The sequence below is a fragment of the Phaseolus vulgaris genome, chromosome 2 (assembly GCF_051622355.1).
Source record: "Phaseolus vulgaris cultivar YP4 chromosome 2, ASM5162235v1, whole genome shotgun sequence".
Lineage (NCBI taxonomy): Eukaryota > Viridiplantae > Streptophyta > Magnoliopsida > Fabales > Fabaceae > Phaseolus > Phaseolus vulgaris.
Genome location: NC_143499.1, coordinates 42,937,720 through 42,956,199, shown reverse-complemented (window position 1 = coordinate 42,956,199; position 18,480 = coordinate 42,937,720). Strand labels below are relative to the sequence as shown.

The 18,480-nt window shown below is 33.6% G+C and overlaps 2 protein-coding genes across 2 annotated transcripts; one reads left to right on the top strand and one right to left on the bottom strand.

The window, feature by feature from the left end:
- Positions 1–13,381, top strand: DDB1A (damaged DNA binding protein 1A). Its single transcript, XM_068614211.1, has 19 exons — positions 1–344; positions 418–466; positions 607–666; positions 771–862; positions 1,877–1,928; positions 2,081–2,143; positions 2,252–2,301; positions 5,746–5,821; positions 6,835–7,044; positions 7,180–7,286; positions 7,421–7,529; positions 8,379–8,579; positions 8,714–8,929; positions 9,459–9,569; positions 10,634–10,909; positions 11,233–11,507; positions 11,640–11,991; positions 12,077–12,361; positions 12,576–13,381. The coding sequence occupies exons 1-19, from the start codon at positions 241–243 to the stop codon at positions 13,155–13,157; spliced, it is 3,270 nt and encodes a 1,089-aa protein (XP_068470312.1). The 5' UTR covers positions 1–240; the 3' UTR covers positions 13,158–13,381.
- A 524-nt stretch (positions 13,382–13,905) lies between these two features.
- Positions 13,906–16,000, bottom strand: LOC137812283 (Ubiquitin carboxyl-terminal hydrolase family protein). Its single transcript, XM_068614212.1, has one exon. It carries the CDS (start codon positions 15,571–15,573, stop codon positions 14,293–14,295), a length of 1,281 nt encoding a protein of 426 aa, XP_068470313.1. The 5' UTR covers positions 15,574–16,000; the 3' UTR covers positions 13,906–14,292.
- Between the last annotated feature and the right edge of the window lie 2,480 nt (positions 16,001–18,480).

The window sequence follows — 18,480 nt, the reverse complement described above, 5'->3', positions numbered from 1 at the left end:
ACCTTAGTTACTCACACTTTAGCTGGCGCTTAATGAAACGAGGGCAAAAGCCAAAAGTGAAAGCCGCTCGAGGGTCTGAGAAAGAGAGTGTCTGTGTGAGTGAGGTTCTTGTTGCGTTCTTTGACAGCGCCCTAAGCGGTTAATCGTTCCGAACCGAACCCAAACCCAAACCCTATTCAATTGGGAAGAAGCGCAGAAGCAGAGTGCGTGCTCTGAGGAAGCAGAGAAGAGAAGAGAACGATGAGTATATGGAACTACGTTGTCACAGCTCACAAACCCACCAACGTCACTCACTCCTGCGTCGGCAATTTCACCAGTCCTCAAGACCTCAACCTCATTATCGCGTATTCATCTATTCCCTTTCTTGTTCTCTTAGGGTTTTTTCATCTTCTTCTTTTCACTTCGTTTCTTCATCAGGAAATGCACGCGCATCGAGATTCACTTGCTCTCGCCTCAGGGCTTGCAGGTTCTTGCGCTCTTCCGTTCATACGCTACTTGTTTCAATCATTTTCTTTCAATATGCGTTGTTTGTGTTTTGTTCTCTTCATTTTTTGATGCATATGTAACTGAATCGGATAAATGTGAAACTGAAACCTATCTTTGCAGCCTATGTTGGACGTGCCGATATATGGAAGAATTGCTACGCTTGAACTCTTCCGCCCTCATGTGAGAAATTTAAAAGCATCCATGTGTCTTGAGTTGTTGTCTAATGTTTTAGTTTTATTTTATCCTTTCGTAATTTGTTTTTTGCTTGTTTTGGTCTCATACAGGGTGAAACACAGGATTATCTCTTTATCGCAACTGAAAGATACAAATTTTGTGTTCTTCAATGGGATTCTGAGACTTCTGAGCTTGTTACCCGGTATGTGTAAGGAAGCAACAATTTTTTTCCTTTGGAGTGGACTTGCTCATGCTCAGGATTATTTTTGAATGGATTGAAATCCACTTTGTTTCTAATCTTAACCAATTATTACGATTTTTTGGGGCATATAAACTGTCAGCTGGGGTGCTAACAATCTCAATGTGAATTTTGTAATGCAACAATCCAATTAGCCAGAATAGGTAACTTTATATGCAATGCGCAAAAGAGAGTTTTGTAACTTTGAAGCTGTATCCTTGTTAATAGATTAATTACTTCATTAGTAATACTTTTACTGCTAAGCTTTCTGACGTTGTTGAATGAAGAAATGGGGAGAAAACTACGATTCTGACATGTATTCTCTATGTGCTTGCACTTAACATAGCATGTCATTTCTGCATGACCAGAAAATCCAGATTGATATGTTTTGTATAGCTTTCCTTATGAAGAAGGATATTAGTGTCCGTTAGAAATTGTGAAGGGAAATTTTAGTTTGGTAAATTGCATACGCTTGACCTCCCAGACTGAACCTCGGGCATTAGGCTGCCTCTTTTACTTTCTTTTGAGTAGGATTATTTCCGGATAACTTTGTGGTCTTGAGTAGTGTCCTAAATGTACAAGCTCAAAATTTATGAGTAAAATGTTTGAATGTTTTCCTCATCCTGACCTTTCCTTATCTTAATTGAATAGGTCTTGTCTGGGTCATTTGAGACCCAAACAGGACTTTGGAGGTGGAGTTAAGTTGGGAATTGTAAGTCAAAATAAGAATGGGACCCCAGATTCCTAACTTAAATGTGTGCTACACTGCTACTTAAATATGGAAGAGTATATTCATGTAGGGCAAGGGAGGAAATCCTCCTATAAATTGAAAACAAATGAAAATAGTGAGCCAAAATAGCTCAAAGAATCAGCAAGGCTTTCAATTTCTGTATATTATATTAAAAATTTGAATTCCCAGTAAGGGCCATAATGGTTGTCTTGTTTATCAGTTTAATTCTCAAATTTATTGTCATCCAGGGCAATGGGGGATGTTTCTGATCGGATAGGACGTCCCACTGATAACGGTCAGGTATTTAAATTATTTTATTACTATTTACCATTAAAGCTTGGAAGTCATTGTATTCTTTAACTTTTGATATTTGTAACAACATTAATGATAAGTCTAGGATCATATGAAAGTTGTTCAGTGCATTTCAGCTGTTCTCCATTCTCTTTCTGCAGATTGGCATTATTGATCCTGATTGTAGGTTGATTGGACTTCACTTGTATGATGGTTTGTTCAAAGTATATAACTTCTCATCCACTATCCTAAAATTTTATATTCAAATGTCAATATGCTTTGGTTTACAGTGTCATAGCGTTTGAATGATTCACTGTTCATTGATATTACAGGTTATTCCCTTTGACAATAAAGGACAGCTCAAGGAAGCATTTAATATAAGGTAATTCTTTTTATTCTCTTGGTGGTCTACACATGAATTCTATTTATAATTTGACCTTTGCCAGGTATGCATAAGTGTAGTACTAGTAGCCAAGTCCATGACGTTGAGTAATGATTACCAGTCACCACAGTCCTAAGAAGGAACTCTGAACCTATGTCAAGTTAGATATTGTTGGTGTCTTTACATAAGATTGGAAGTGGTTTCTGCATCTCATGCATAAAGGATTTGGGTCAATAGTGAACTTAGGTATATCTTTGTTTGAAAAAAACGAAGGGAAGTATGAATGTACTTTTATTAGTTGATTTAATCTATGGATAATTGACGAGATGATTTTAAAAAATCCAACTTTCTCCTGGTCAGGCAAATGACATACCTCATTTCCCTTGGGTTTCAAATATCTTTGTCTTAAAGAAATTATTATTTAGGTAGAAATGCTTCTTTTTATTAATGATGAGGCTTCATATGCATCTTGGGGGATGAATAAAGACTTAGGTATTATGGGTGCCTAGGTACCACATCAAGTAGTACGGTATGGTTGGTGGAGTATTTAAGTGTTTGGTTTTCCCCCATTAGTAGGTAGTTTTTTAGGGTGGGTTTGCCAATTGCTTGGGTACTCTCTATGGATAAAAGGTTATGTTAAAGAGAGAACATAATGGAAACAGTGTAATAACAGATGGTGTTTGCTGTGAAGTTGGGGTTGAGAATAGAAGATTTTGAAAAGGGTGCTTGAGAAACTTCTTGCTCTCAATAGATCTTTACGCATGTGTGTTTATATCAAGGGTCTGAACCAGAAGTGCAAAAGTAGATTTAGGCTTTGTTTAGATTGAAGGATGGATTTGAGAAAGTGAAAAAGAAGAGAGAGCTGAAAGTGATGTTGTTTGGATTGACGGAAAGTGTAGAGAAATGAATGGAAAGTTTGTAACTGATTTAAATGATGTGAAAATAAAAAAATTGTAAAATAATTTAATATACGAAATAATTTTTAGAAATATAAATTAGAATTAAAATAAATTTTAAATTAAATAGTAATTATAAAATATTGGTAAAAATTATATTTAAAATAATAAATTAAAATATTTTCACAAAATATCAAAATCTACATTATTTTATTTCATTTTATTTATTTTAATTATTCATTTTATTATAATATAAAACATAGATTAATAAAATATTAATAATTAATAAACAAATTCTAAACGTTATATATATATATATGTATATATTTATATATAGCATAATTCTCTTGCTAACTGAAGTTTTGTTTAGAAGTAATGCATAATTGATTATGTTTTAAAAGCGTTTGTATCCTTTCTGATTGGGAGGATAGCTTGCAAACTCACTTTTGCTTAAGGTTAAAGTTTAATTATTTGGTTCATGAGTATGTACGTAAGTAGTTACCCAAATATTCTTAGAAGTAAAGTGATCAAGAGTCTATTATTTTAAGAAAAACTTGTGAAAACAACAAAAGTTTTCAAGTTCAATTTGCTATACATAATATTGATCAAATGTGTTCCAATTAAGATTCCCAAAGATAATTTGGTTCCATATTTTGGAACAAGGCCTCGAGCAACTTCAAGTATATGCTTCTTTTTTGTTTCCACTCGTTTTTGTTGTTGCATGTCAACACAAGACATGGTGGGTGAGCACAACATAACTTTTATGTTGTCAAAATTGCTTAACTTATGTGCAGGGGTTAACTTGTTAGAATAGGTTACCTCATCTTTTGTATTACGTATCTAGCACCTATGTGTAGATCATCATATCCTTTTTGTAATTTTATTGATTTAAGAACCCATATATGTGAATGGAACAACTAAGAGATAATTAAGCTCTTGAACATTTTTTCATATTTCCATTCTTAAGTTGGTATCAGAGTGGATTGATCCCGTTCTGTTTGTCATTTTTGGTGCATTCATTGTTGTCTGCTGTTAGCCACTGTCATTGGCCATCTGCCACTGTTGTCCTTAAGTCTTAACAAACACTTGGTTGCTTCGTCTCATCAAATGACGCAGAACCCAATACTCATTGTTGGAAAGCACTAGATCTGGAGTTCATCTCTTAGCAATGGAGTACTCAATGGGTCCATGAGGCTAGTTCCTTTTCACAAGTCGCCATGCACATTTGTAGGGATCACACGTAGACGCCCCTGTCCATGAATAGATCAAAATCTGGAGTTGTTGAAGAACAAAAGGATACCTTGGAGTAGGACAACGACGAGAAGAGCGGTGGAGAATCCACCAAGTCTAGCTGTTGTAGTTGTGGAGCATAGACCAAGTTGTGAAAGCAAAATACGTTGTCACTTTTTGGTATGGAGAGGATGAGAGGTTAAGTTAGAAACTATTCATTTCTCTATAATGTAATTTTTTTCATATATAACCGTGTTAAATTTAGGAGTGGGTGTTGGGCTATTTAGGCTGTCATTTGAGGTTCACTAGCCCAAAACAGAAACCCCTTAAGACTATATAAAAACTTTCGTTTGTGCAAATGTGAGAAGAGAGTCCACTTGCACAATCCTATCCACGATGTCTTCTATGATTCTACTTAGGCAATTTTGTCCATGGATGACTATGGAGAGAACCAAAATTGTAGATTAAGCAAGATTTTGTGTGTTTGGATGCAGTTTTCATTACCTTCACCGTGCCCATTACACTTTTATTCCTTGTTCGCTGCTGTGCTGTCAAAGTTTCTTTTCTCTTCGATGGCCACCACACCCTCCTAGCAGTTTTACGCTTTGAGCATTTTGCTCTGTAGCAGTTGTGATGCCCTTAATAAGCATTTTTTGCTTTTCTATAGCTGAATGAATCCTCAGACCTTTGATGTGACCTCACAATTGGATCTGCTTTTTTTGTTGACCACCTCTTGACTAAGCCAATCGATGCCCTTTGCCATCGATTCTTTAGCACTTCATTTTCATACAGTTGCATTAAATTAATGCATGAATCTCTGTCATTATTGAGTAACCAATTGACTGTCATTTCTCACAAAGTCTCTCAAGGGGTCTCATTAATGATACATATGCTCCAACATGAAGAGGAGCATTTAAGATATGAGTTGTTTACATTAAATAGGGAAATATGATTTGATTACATCAAATATGAAAATATCTATTCAAATATTTCTCATTATTAGTTATTGATTTTGTTCCTTCTAGTGTATCACTTTTTCATTATAAATGAGAGTATTCATTTTTGTACAGTTCATACAATTACAAGCAATCCTTACAATAATATTAAAATAATCTTATCTTGATTGTTGCACCTAAATCTTCTCGAACCCTTGTTTGAACTTAAAATTTAAAATAAAAACACATACAGTTGTTGACATTTTTTAAATTGCAAGTATTTTTAGAAATATTTCTTGTAATTTCGACCCCTAGTTTGTCTTACCCATTTTTGTTTCTGTTTCTGATATAGTTTATTTCAATTATAATTTATTTGTTTTCAGGCTTGAGGAGCTCCAAGTTTTGGATATCAAATTTCTTTATGGTTGTTCAAAGCCAACCATTGTGGTTCTTTACCAGGTTTCTAATTTTATTCTACCTATGAGGAAGACTGGCAACACATTTTGTATTACATGTTTGAATACTCTCTTTACTATTGGTTGAAATTGATTGGAATTCACATATTTTGGTGGGTCCCTCTTAGTTAATGAATTATTTTATTTTGTATTTTTCAATAAATTTTAACAAATAATTAAGTGTGTTAGAAACAGTATGTTAGAGTGTGTTGCTAGCATTCCTGTTCTACCTAATGTTTTGGGGTTATTAGTTGATTAGTTACATTGATGGAATAGATTGAGTCTGCGGTGTTATCATGTTTTGCTTCTTTCTTTCCTCTGCTCGTTTATTTTAGTCTTTGGGTCCACACTACATGCATTTAGGAATTAGGAGCTTTATATAAGGAGGCTAAATTTCTGTGGCTGGTTTTAGTGTAAGCTGTCCATCGGCATGTTTAGTTAGACCAGAATGCCTACACTTTAAGGTGTCTTTTGCCCCAAAATTTGTTATGGGGGGATTATGCACACATATTTTTACTGTAGTAGACCTGCCTACATATGGTCTAAAGATTGTTTGTACAGTCAAGTTGGAATCATTATAGTACCTACCCTGTTCGTTTTTTTTAAATACTTTCAATTTCTAATTTAGCATGTATTGCACTGAAGATTAAAATCATATTTACAGGCAAGTTCTGTATGTAACTTGTGTTTTATAAGTGACACAATTGTAATCATCACATTGACATGTATTAGAATTGTTGGTTGGCACAGGTATAAGACAATTTAACGAGTGCCAAAGAGGGTTTGAGATTGATTTCATAGTTGTACTGTTGTAGTCTCAGTTTATGACTGGACAGATTCATATTCTAGCATATCTTGTGTATTCTATGTTTCTATGATTCTATCATCTATAAAAATGTATGATGCATTTTTTTTTTTTGCATGTCCTTTATGCAATGCATTTGGTTGGAAACATATCTGTCATTTGCTTACCGATTTTGATTTTGATGGCTTTGACACTATATTTTATTATGACAGGATAATAAAGATGCTCGTCATGTTAAAACATATGAGGTTGCACTGAAGGATAAAGATTTTGTTGAGGGTCCATGGTCCCAGAACAATCTTGATAATGGGGCTGATTTATTGATACCAGTTCCCCCGCCACTTTGTGGCGTGCTTATTATTGGAGAAGAGACCATAGTATACTGCAGTGCTAATGCTTTCAAGGCTATCCCATTCGGACCTGTATGTTAAATAATAGTTTTTTGTTTCTTCCATTTAAATCATCTGTTGTGTTTTTTTTTTTGGATTTTCATGATATTTATACAATACATGTTTTTGGATTCCCTTCAATCTTAATTATACCTTATGTGTTTTCAGTCAATTACAAAAGCCTATGGACGAGTTGATCCTGATGGTTCTAGATATTTACTTGGTGATCATACAGGGTTGCTTAGCCTACTTGTAATAACCCATGAGAAAGAAAAGTATGTAATCTCATTCTCGTTTTCATGTTGGCTTAACAGATTTATTACTGTCTTGGGTATCAGCATATTCATTGAATAAACAATCTGTATTTATGTTATATCTTATTGTTTTATCATTTACATTTGTTTTGTAGGGTTACTGGACTAAAAACTGAGCCCCTTGGAGAGACTTCCATTGCATCTACAATATCATACCTGGATAATGCATTCGTCTACATTGGTTCAAGTTACGGAGATTCACAGGTGGGCTAATGAACTAGAAAATTACTTAATAATTTTTTGTTGCGAGTTTATAAAATGTTATTTCCAAATTTCTGTCTTCCCAAGTACTGGTTTTGAACGAGTATGCAGACTGATTTGTTTCATTATATTTATCTAATATGGAATCTGTATGTTATGTTGGGTTGAGTACTTATTAATTGTATTCAGATTTGTGAGTTGACTCTAGATGTACTTGTTTAAGTATAGCTTAACAGAGAGTGTAGCTTTGTTTATGTGGTAAATGGCAAGGTTGTGTTAGTTTAAGTAAACCCCAAACATAAGTTAGCAGTATAAATAAGAAATGTTCGCAATTCCAAATTCCTTAAAAAGGAAAAAAAATAGTTTCACCTAAATAGTATAATATTATATTAATTAGTAAGAACATAAAGCAGTAAGACGACTAGAGGGAGCTGCTTCACCAAAATTAAGCCTTTTTCAAATGATAGTTTCTTTTCTTCTAATATTTTTACTCTGTAATATAAGATAGGGAGGGAAAGAACGGATCTGTTTTAGGAAGCATTTGCAATATTATACTAATTAGTAAGAACATAAAGCAGTATGTCAATACACGTAGGAGCTGGTACACCCAAATTAAGTATTTTTCAAATGATATTTTCTTTTTTTCTAATATTTTTACTTGGTAACATTAAGGGAGGGAAAAACGGATCTGTATTACGAAGCATTTGTAATATCTGAGTGTTTTCTTCACCGTTTCCTCTATTCATGTTGTTTTGATGACTTTGAATTTTATTGTGGCCTATCTATGCTTAATACTTAGTCTTACATATTCAGACTTAACATATTGACAATTTTTTATGGTAAAATGCACAGCTTATAAAACTAAATCTGCAGCCTGATGCAAAAGGTTCTTATGTGGAAGTACTGGAAAGGTATGTCAATTTGGGGCCTATTGTTGACTTCTGTGTGGTAGACCTTGAGAGGCAGGGCCAAGGTCAGGTTGTAACTTGCTCTGGAGCCTACAAGGATGGTTCTCTTCGCGTTGTTCGTAATGGGATTGGAATTAATGAACAGGTCAGCTGACCTTCCTCTCACCCTAGTGTGAAACATTTGCACCCAAGATATTCAAAAGGAAAGAGAAAATGATTTTTTATATCAATAGCACATTCCTTGTATAATATTAATTTTTTATGCATGTATTTGATCAGGCATCAGTAGAGCTTCAAGGTATCAAAGGAATGTGGTCACTAAGATCCTCAACAGATGATCCTTTTGATACTTTTCTGGTTGTTAGTTTTATCAGTGAAACAAGAATCTTAGCAATGAATCTTGAGGATGAGCTGGAAGAAACTGAGATTGAGGGATTCTGTTCTCAAGTGCAGACATTATTTTGCCATGATGCTGTTCATAATCAACTTGTTCAAGTAGGTTCTTACCTTATTTTCTTACCATGTTGGTTTTCTTCTCTTAATTTAATTCCCACATCTCTCTGACAACATTGTTAAGAAAGCCATTCATGGCTGCAGAACTGTTTTGGCATAATGATATAGATTTACAATCAAATTTTACTGTTAGGCCATCTTTTTATATTTTTTCAGGATTACTTTCCTTTAATTTTCAAACTGTTTCACAACCTATTGATTACTAATACATATTTTTTCCTTTTTGGTATAATAATAAAACCTTTTTTTTGTTTTCTATAAAATTATAGAGATTTTTAATCTTCTGCGCACCTAAATAAATTACCTGGAATTTAAAGAAATGAAAATTTAAACTTTTATACAAATGGATTAATATTCTAGAAGCTTCTCGAGCTAAGTTCTGCATGTTCCTTTGTAGTTAATTTTGAATAATGTTCATAAATAGAGGCTCTTCTGCTCCATGCTTTTTTTAGTTTATTTAATTTTGTTTTATGTCAGTCACCTGCCATTATCTAATAAACCATTACGACAGGTCACTTCAAACTCTGTCAGACTGGTCAGTTCCACAACTAGAGAGCTCCGCAATGAATGGTTCGCACCATCAGGCTATTCAGTGAATGTAGCTACAGCAAATGCTACCCAGGTTTGATTATAGGAAATATTTGCTTGGTGGTTTAATAATTGCAATGGGTTTCCTTGTCAATCTTGCATTTCCCAGTAGAGGCAGATCAGAGCCTGTCACATTTCCCCTCCTACTTGTTCACATGGAAATGATTTTGATGTACTTTAGCTGTCAGGAAGGTGGAAGTAGGTGAACCATGAGCAGCAATTTATGATTAGTTTTAATGAGTTGAGCCCATGTTTTTCTATTCACTGCTTATTTGGGTGAAATTAGTGTTTAGAAAGCTCTAAAATTACTGAAAGTGGAATGCTAAAAATGCTACCTTTGATTAATCTTAAAACTAAAAAGTGGAAGACAGCTGAAAAAATGTTGATTCTGCAAGCGTTGACCATCTGCTAATGGTTGTTTAAAAATGTTGAGTGATGACTTTGTCTTCTGTAAGCATGAAAAATTTCAAGAACGTTTTCAGCTAATGTTAGTTAGGCGTATAGTTTCTTAATGCCTGCTTCCAGGATTGATTTTGTGATCAGTGAAGCTCCAATATTAAATATCTATATGAACATGCATGTGTTTTACACTGATAACTTTGTTACTGTTTTCTGTTTTGATATTTTAATTCAGATGTTATAATATTTAGTTTGTCCTATGTTTTTTATTAACATAAAACAATAATCCAATAACAGTGGAATGTTGAAGGTAAAAAAGTTAAATCATCAAGTTGCATACAATTTTTACTTATTTTAATTCCTCGAAAGTTGAAAGCTGGAAGACCCTTTCCAAAAGGTAGAAAATTCTAGATTCTGATACACTTAAAGCTACAGACTACATTTTACACAATAATATAATTTGTGCCAAATTTTCATTAGAATAAGTTTTATACTTGTGATTGTCAGCCAAACATAATTTGGGTCAATTGGTATACAGATACTAGTATTAATGTTGGCCACAATTTCTATCCTTGGCCTTTGATATTTATCTAGGTCTCCATTAATATAATTTCCTTCAATCTATATGTTTGATTTTATGATGACTATACACACTGAATTTGCAGTCGGATTGGTAACTATCATTACACCTTGATACAGGTGTTGTTGGCCACAGGAGGAGGGCATTTAGTTTACCTGGAAATTGGAGATGGAATATTGCAAGAAGTAAAACATGCCCAACTGGAGTATGAGATTTCATGTCTAGACATAAATCCCATCGGTGAAAACCCCAATCACAGTCAGCTTGCAGCTGTTGGAATGTGGACAGACATAAGTGTTAGAATTTTTTCTCTTCCAGACCTGAATCTCGTCACCAAGGAACAGCTAGGAGGGGAGATCATACCTCGTTCTGTTCTTCTTTGTGCCTTTGAAGGGGTAGGCTTTCCTTGTATTATTTTTTCATGTGCTTTATAGTTTTTTTATTCTGTCATTCTGCTTAGTTCTTTTGTTTCTGAAATACCATGAAATGCTCATCTCATTTAAATCTTTGGAGTGGAGGTTTTGGATTTTACATGTAGCCAATGCTAGGGATATATATCAGCAACACTAATATTCTTTTACTCTTCTCATGTTAATTTTTGTAATGTCCTTCAAGGATTAATTTAGGGATGGCTAAACTACTAATTCACAAGTTTAATTGCATTTTCCTTGTTAAAAATATCTTACTCAAATGTTACTTTTTTAATTTTATTCTCCAGATATCTTACTTGCTATGTGCCCTCGGTGATGGACATCTCTTAAACTTCATGCTGAACACAAGTACTGGCGAGTTAACAGATAGGAAAAAGGTATCTCTTGGGACACAACCCATTACACTACGGACGTTCTCCTCGAAGAATACTACCCATGTATTCGCTGCATCTGATCGGCCAACTGTGATCTACAGTAGTAACAAAAAATTACTTTATAGTAATGTAAATCTGAAGGAAGTGAGTCACATGTGTCCTTTCAATTCTGCTGCTTTTCCAGACAGGTATCTTGGTTCTTTTGTTAGTTTGCCTTCCTAGAATTATTGACATATCCACCTTGTGCTGTTTTTGGATCTTGTATTGTGCATTAATGTAAAGGTGATGGTACTGAATACACTGTTCATAACTTCCAACAGTTTGGCAATTGCGAAAGAAGGTGAGCTTACTATTGGCACCATTGATGACATACAAAAACTACATATTCGCTCTATACCGCTTGGAGAGCATGCTCGGCGTATCTGCCACCAAGAGCACTCCAGGACTTTTGCTATTTGTAGTTTGAAATACAACCCAACAAGTGGAGAAGACTCTGAAATGCACTTTGTCCGCTTACTGGATGACCAGACTTTTGAGTTCATATCAACTTACTCTCTTGACACATATGAGTATGGTTGCTTTATAATTAGCTGCTCATTCTCAGATGATAATAATGTTTATTACTGTGTTGGAACTGCATATGTATTGCCAGAGGAAAATGAACCAACCAAAGTAAGTTGATAAATTTGTAATTTTTCAGCATGTTCTAGTAAAAGCTTCTGACACCTGCTTACTTTTTCCATTTTAAAACATGTAGGGAAGAATTCTTGTTTTTACTGTTGAAGATGGAAAACTACAGCTAATTGCTGAGAAGGAGACAAAAGGAGCTGTTTATTGCTTGAATGCATTTAATGGTAAATTGCTTGCTGCTATTAATCAAAAAATTCAGCTGTACAAATGGGTGCTACGTGATGATGGAACCCATGAATTGCAGTCTGAATGTGGACATCATGGACACATCCTAGCTCTTTATGTGCAAACTAGAGGAGATTTTATTGTAGTCGGTGATCTGATGAAGTCAATTTCCTTGTTAATCTATAAGGTAAGCTTCTAAATTGTCTTGAAGCTAAGTTTTTTTTGTCTTATGCTAACCTTTCGAATGCTGTCTTTTTTTGGTTAAATTTATTTGTTGTGACGCAAACTTATATCTGGTTTTGTCAAATTTCAAACTGTTGTGCTGCTTATCGTTTTGGATGAGTGACGGATTTCTATTTTAAAATGTTCTTTAGTAATGATAAATTGTTGTTTATTGTTAGCATGAAGAAGGTGCTATTGAGGAAAGAGCTCGTGACTACAATGCAAATTGGATGTCGGCTGTTGAAATCCTTGACGATGACATTTACCTTGGTGCGGAAAATAATTTTAATCTGTTTACTGTTCGGAAAAATAGTGAAGGTGCCACTGACGAAGAGCGAGGTCGTCTTGAAGTGGTTGGTGAGTATCACCTTGGAGAATTTATTAATCGGTTCCGGCATGGCTCCCTCGTAATGCGCTTGCCAGATTCTGATGTTGGGCAGATTCCAACAGTTATCTTTGGCACCATTAATGGTGTTATTGGGGTAATTGCTTCTCTTCCGCACGAGCAATATGTGTTCTTGGAGAAACTTCAGTCAAATTTGAGGAAGGTAATTAAAGGTGTTGGAGGACTCAGCCATGAGCAATGGAGGTCATTTAACAATGAGAAGAAAACTGTTGAAGCCAGAAACTTTTTAGATGGAGATTTGATCGAATCATTTCTTGATCTCAACCGCAGTAAGATGGATGAAATTTCCAAGGCAATGGATGTTTCTGTAGAGGAGTTATGCAAAAGAGTAGAAGAGTTGACGAGGTTGCACTGAGTTTGTTATTTTTTTTTCTCACTTAGCGTCCTTCTTCCTTTTTTGTTTTTCAGGGTATGGGTGGGGGCTATAATATTATATGATATTTTTTTACCTCTGCTCACATTCGGTTTGTTTTGCAACACATGAATCACAATTGGTGTATGATATGAATGCCATGTTCTAAGGCATAATGGTGCTTTCCTTTCTATACTTTTATCAATTTCCTAATATTTGCTTAGTAATTTATGTGTTGATGTTCTCTAAAAGATAACTAACAAATCCCGCAGAAAACAAAATCTGGTCAGACGTCCAATATTAGTATGCATTATAACGTTCTTTCGAAGAATATTATGAAATCGTAATGCCGAAGAATTCTAGACCAAAGTTTGGTCATTGAAAGTTGGTAGTATAAGGCTTACAGTTACACGTTTCTAAAGAAAAGGTAGTTACATTAATATTTTCAGCTTAATTACAATAATCCTCATTATCTTTCAAGATTTTTCTCTTTTCTCAAAAACAGACTGGGCGTAAAGATACGAATCCGATTATTTTTAGTGTTCGTGAATTTGAAGTGAGAAAAATACTATGCAACTCTGATGTAATTGCAGGAATAGAGATGCGTTGCTAATGTATTCATATTTAGCCTTAATGGATGGGGCTTTGAAACTTACTTGCTGCATATAAATATAATGAGAACAAATTCATTCGAACTGTTTTTCAGGGAGATTATTTGATTTGTAAAAATCACCTCCAATGAACGCCTGAAAAAAAAAAAGATGCTTCTGTATTATGTCATAGCTTTTGAGCTAAATTTTCGACTCCCATAAAAAGTGATACCGAAAATTTATTACAGGGAATTGAATTGCAGCTTTTTATGTGTCTTACCCATACCCCATGTCACTAATCTTCTAACGAGATTGAGCTGTAACCCTTAATCCAGAATATTACATCTAATCCGAAAATGGCATCCTTGTTAAGATGATAGCATTGCTGATATATTTGGTTGTTGACAGATCTTCATAAACAAGGTGGCAGAAGGAGGTGGCTGAACAGTAGTAATATGCAAACATCCCATCTAGGCCAGATTTAAGATTCTCACTAATCCAAGCCACGTTAAGACAGTGGCCAAATAGAAATACCACATTCACATATATCAGCAAGAGCTTTGTAGAGGGCTATCTGAATCATAATCATATAAGATGGAATCTGATTTATCCTTAGAACTAAGCTGGTTAGTTTCATCAGCAATGCAAGCCTCGTTTCTGAAACCATCCACCGAATTAGTATCCCTGTTTCTTTTGTATACACCCCTACTCCTATCCAATAGCCCTTTCTTCATTAGGCTTGCAAATTCCTCTCTAATTTGTACAAGGGGATGATTCTGCACAGGTTCTTGACCGTAATAGGCCTCCCTGAGAACAACTGTTTGGGTGTCACTCTTCTTGGAAATATAAAATATACCAGGATGACGTTCAAAAGCTTTAGTAAACTTCTGAGGCAGTGCCAGGGGTCTACGCAAGTTGCTGACATTCTTGCGCTCAGTTTGTTTATGAAGTGTAAGGTGAAGGAGCTCATGGAAGACTCCAACAACCCTTTTCTCAGATACATCAGTACGGGGATCCAAATGAGAGGCATTGGTGTAAGGTGAAGTATAGGGGAGTTTCTGCCACTCTTTCAACCACTCCATGCATTTTCTTTTCAAACCAAAACCCCTGGTAAAACTAACTGAAAATGCTAACGTTCCATTTTTTATGTCTTCTTCTCCCTTTTGTTGTAGATAACTATTCTTCTGTAACTCCGAGATGGCAAGCTCGTCATCCCAAAATAACAATTTCAACCCAACACGATCATCAGGAAGCCGAACATATGAGAATCTTTCAGGGTGATTTGGAATAAAAGAATGCTGGTAATCATATGGTAAACCCAAATCCCATTTTAACTGGTCAATGGTTTGTAGTGGAAGGGTCCTATCGCTTGTGAGCATAAGCAATTTACACAGCCTATCCCTGAGTTCCAACTGACGTTGCTGAATGATGCTGACTTCCTGGTAGTGGAGATCCAAGGCTTCAGGACTCAAACTGAACCATGGGACTGGAGAGCCTCCAGTATCAAGGAAACAGGACTCAATAAATATATTCGGATATCTTCTGATGAAGGTAGAGAGTTTGAGGTCCCCGGGAAGATCAAGTTGTCCACGGTAGCGGGAAAGATGGTATATTGGAAGACAGCATTGGGAAGAAGAATGTATGATGGAGACAAGGGTCCCAGTTGCCTTAACATCCCTTTGACCAGCAACAACACCATCCAATGTCCTATCTTTTACCCATTTCAATTTTATGTTCACCAGACTAAACTTCTGCTGGTAAATGTATCCTTGTTCATAACCGTGAACAAAACCAGAATTTCTCGCAATACCAAATACCCCACGGAACATAATATAAACTAGCACACGCAGATTCCCTTTGGACTTATAGTTATCGAAATCCACACTTCGCTCCAATAAAAGCTACAGAAAGATCCTCCTACCGCTAGGAAGACAGCATTCGATACAAAATGAGAGTTGATACTAAAACAAGAAATCGATTTCCTAGAACCACAAAAACAAAAATCACATGTTTATGAGCTAATCATCATGGTATTATATTAGGACCTTTCGGATACATATATCTTCACATCACTAGAATCAATTGGAAGAGCCGTCAAATGCAAGAGCAAGTAGAAGCACAGTGACGATTTATGCAGAACAGACCTAGGTAAAAATTCGTCCTTCACTGCTTCTCTCTTCAGTTTCTCGCCCTTTTGGGGTTCATGCTGCCTTCTCCTTCTCACCCACACATCCCTGTTCTCCTTTTCTCTTTGGTGTTAGTGGGTTGGGTCATATCAGTGTCTATTTTTTTCGGATTTCTTTTTCCTGGACCCATATTATTACTAACTGCACTTCATTCTAACGGCAAAATGACTAAACCAAGGTGCAATTAAATATGAGGGTGCTGGAAGTAATATTCTTTTTTACTCCTCTCTTGTTATTTTGACAAATTCTTCCTACATCCAATTTTTTTTAACCTGCACCTTACATAGTTTTAAATTTCCGAAAATCTCTTACTTTAAAAACGAAAATCTAAAATTGAAAATAATATATTATGAAAAACTAGATACGAAAAAGATTATTGTGTTTCATAAATAAAAATTCAAAAATCAAAATCCATTTAAAAACAAATTCACAACACAAAAAAAAAAATTTAAGAAAAAAAATCTAAAAACATACTCCAAAAAAAAGAAGATCTGAAATATATTTTTATATGTAATTCTATTTTATTCAAGGACATTTTCTTTTTTCATACTAAAACAAATTGGGTGCATATATGGTGAAGTAATTGCCTGCTCTTTTTAGTATCTGCGCCTCACTTTAAGTCCAACATCTTTTTTTTTTTATGTAAAACATATTATATATAATATAATAAATATTAGAAAAATATTTAAAAATAATATATAATATGATAAACTAATAATATTATTTTTACGAAGTAGAGTTTTGGCCACTTCTTGGGTTTTGATTCCTAATTCTGATTAGAGTCTTGGCAAATAGAAAGATTTAATGTCATGTCAATAAATATTCTTGTTTTTTATGATGACTTTCATTCTATACCATTTTTTTTTCATTTTACTATATTTGTATTATTCATCACTTTCAACATTCAGAAATAGCGACACTTACAACGTCTACATATCACTGCAATCTAAAACATTTTTTTTATATATTTTAATGTATGTAATTTAATTTTAAAAGGATTAATTTTATTTATACTAATATTTTATTATGTAATTTTATTTGAATTTATACTTTATTTTTTTAAACCTTAAAAAATAAAAGTGAAATAGAATATCTGTAAAATGGAATCTATAAATATTTTTCAAACAGGTATAAAAATGTATTATTTTAGAGAAAGGGGATGACAAATAATCCATAATAAGTGATGGAATGAATTACGTTATCTAGTTGAATAGTCAAGTCGCGAGAATTATCAGAAAGCAAGTACTCACGCTACCATTTCAGAATCTAAACCCAAATAATTATATCGGTTTAATTTATTAATCATATTTTATCTGAATTAAGCTAATTTAATCACAAGTGATTTGAGTATTAAAATTGTATTTTATAAATATATTAAATTGAATCAAATTAATCTGAAATAATATTAAGAATTTTATTATAGTTTTATCTTTCTTGATTTTTTTATAATTATTGTAACTTTTGGTAATGTTTAGTTGGAATAAGTCAATTACAGTAAAGGTAGAGTCTCTATATACTTTTCAATGACGGGCGGAATTTATAAGGGAGGTACTAATTTTGAAGTGTTTTTTTTTTTAAAAAAAAAGTCACTAGCTAGTGTTATTGGTGATTAGAAAGGTGCATTTAGTGAAAGAGATACTTCCAGGGTTATTTTATCGTCATTACAATAAAATTATTAAATAAAAATAATTTTTAAAAATAAAAAATAATTAGTTGTTATATTAATTAAATTAGATATTAAGTAAGTAGCCTTTCAAAAGGAAGAAATAATATATGGTTGTCTCTCTGTTAAGCTTTTACTATTAATTTGAGTGATAAGCTTTTACTATTAATTTGAGTGATGATTCGAGTGACGAGAAGTATTGTTCAATTCAGTTGATGACTAAAATAATAGTTCTATTAAATTCCATTTTAATACACAATTCATCAATTCAATATCAATAAGAATAATACTCAATGTAATTTGAAATAAATTCTCTTAATTAGGAGTTACTTGAAATCCTAATAATAATTTTAAAGAGTTAGATTTTCGGTACAATACTAGACACCTCAAAACAAATAACCAAATCATACTAAAATTAAATGAAGAAGCAAACTAGATAAGATAATTACTTTTATATCAACTAACCAAATCAACGTGAAACTTAAATACTATAATTTTTTTAAAAGAAATTTAATTTAAAAAGATATTTAGCCTGAAAGGAAATTTATCGGGTAGAAATGTTTTGGAATAAGTCTACTACCACGACAACATGAAAGAAGAATTAAGAAAATAAAATTGAGAACAAAATGGGGGAAAAATAAAAGATAAGGAAAATGAGAGTAACCACAATATTATTACTACTATTATATTTTATAAAAGTATAATGAAAAAGTTGATAAAATATTTTTTTACTCGTGTAATATTTTAAAATTATAATTATTTTATTTTATTAGTTTTTTTAAAATATTGAAATTAGTAACTTAAATATTTTTTTATTTATGTAATATGTTTAAAATCATTAAAGTTTAAAAATTATAATTACTTGATGTTTTTACTTATATAATATT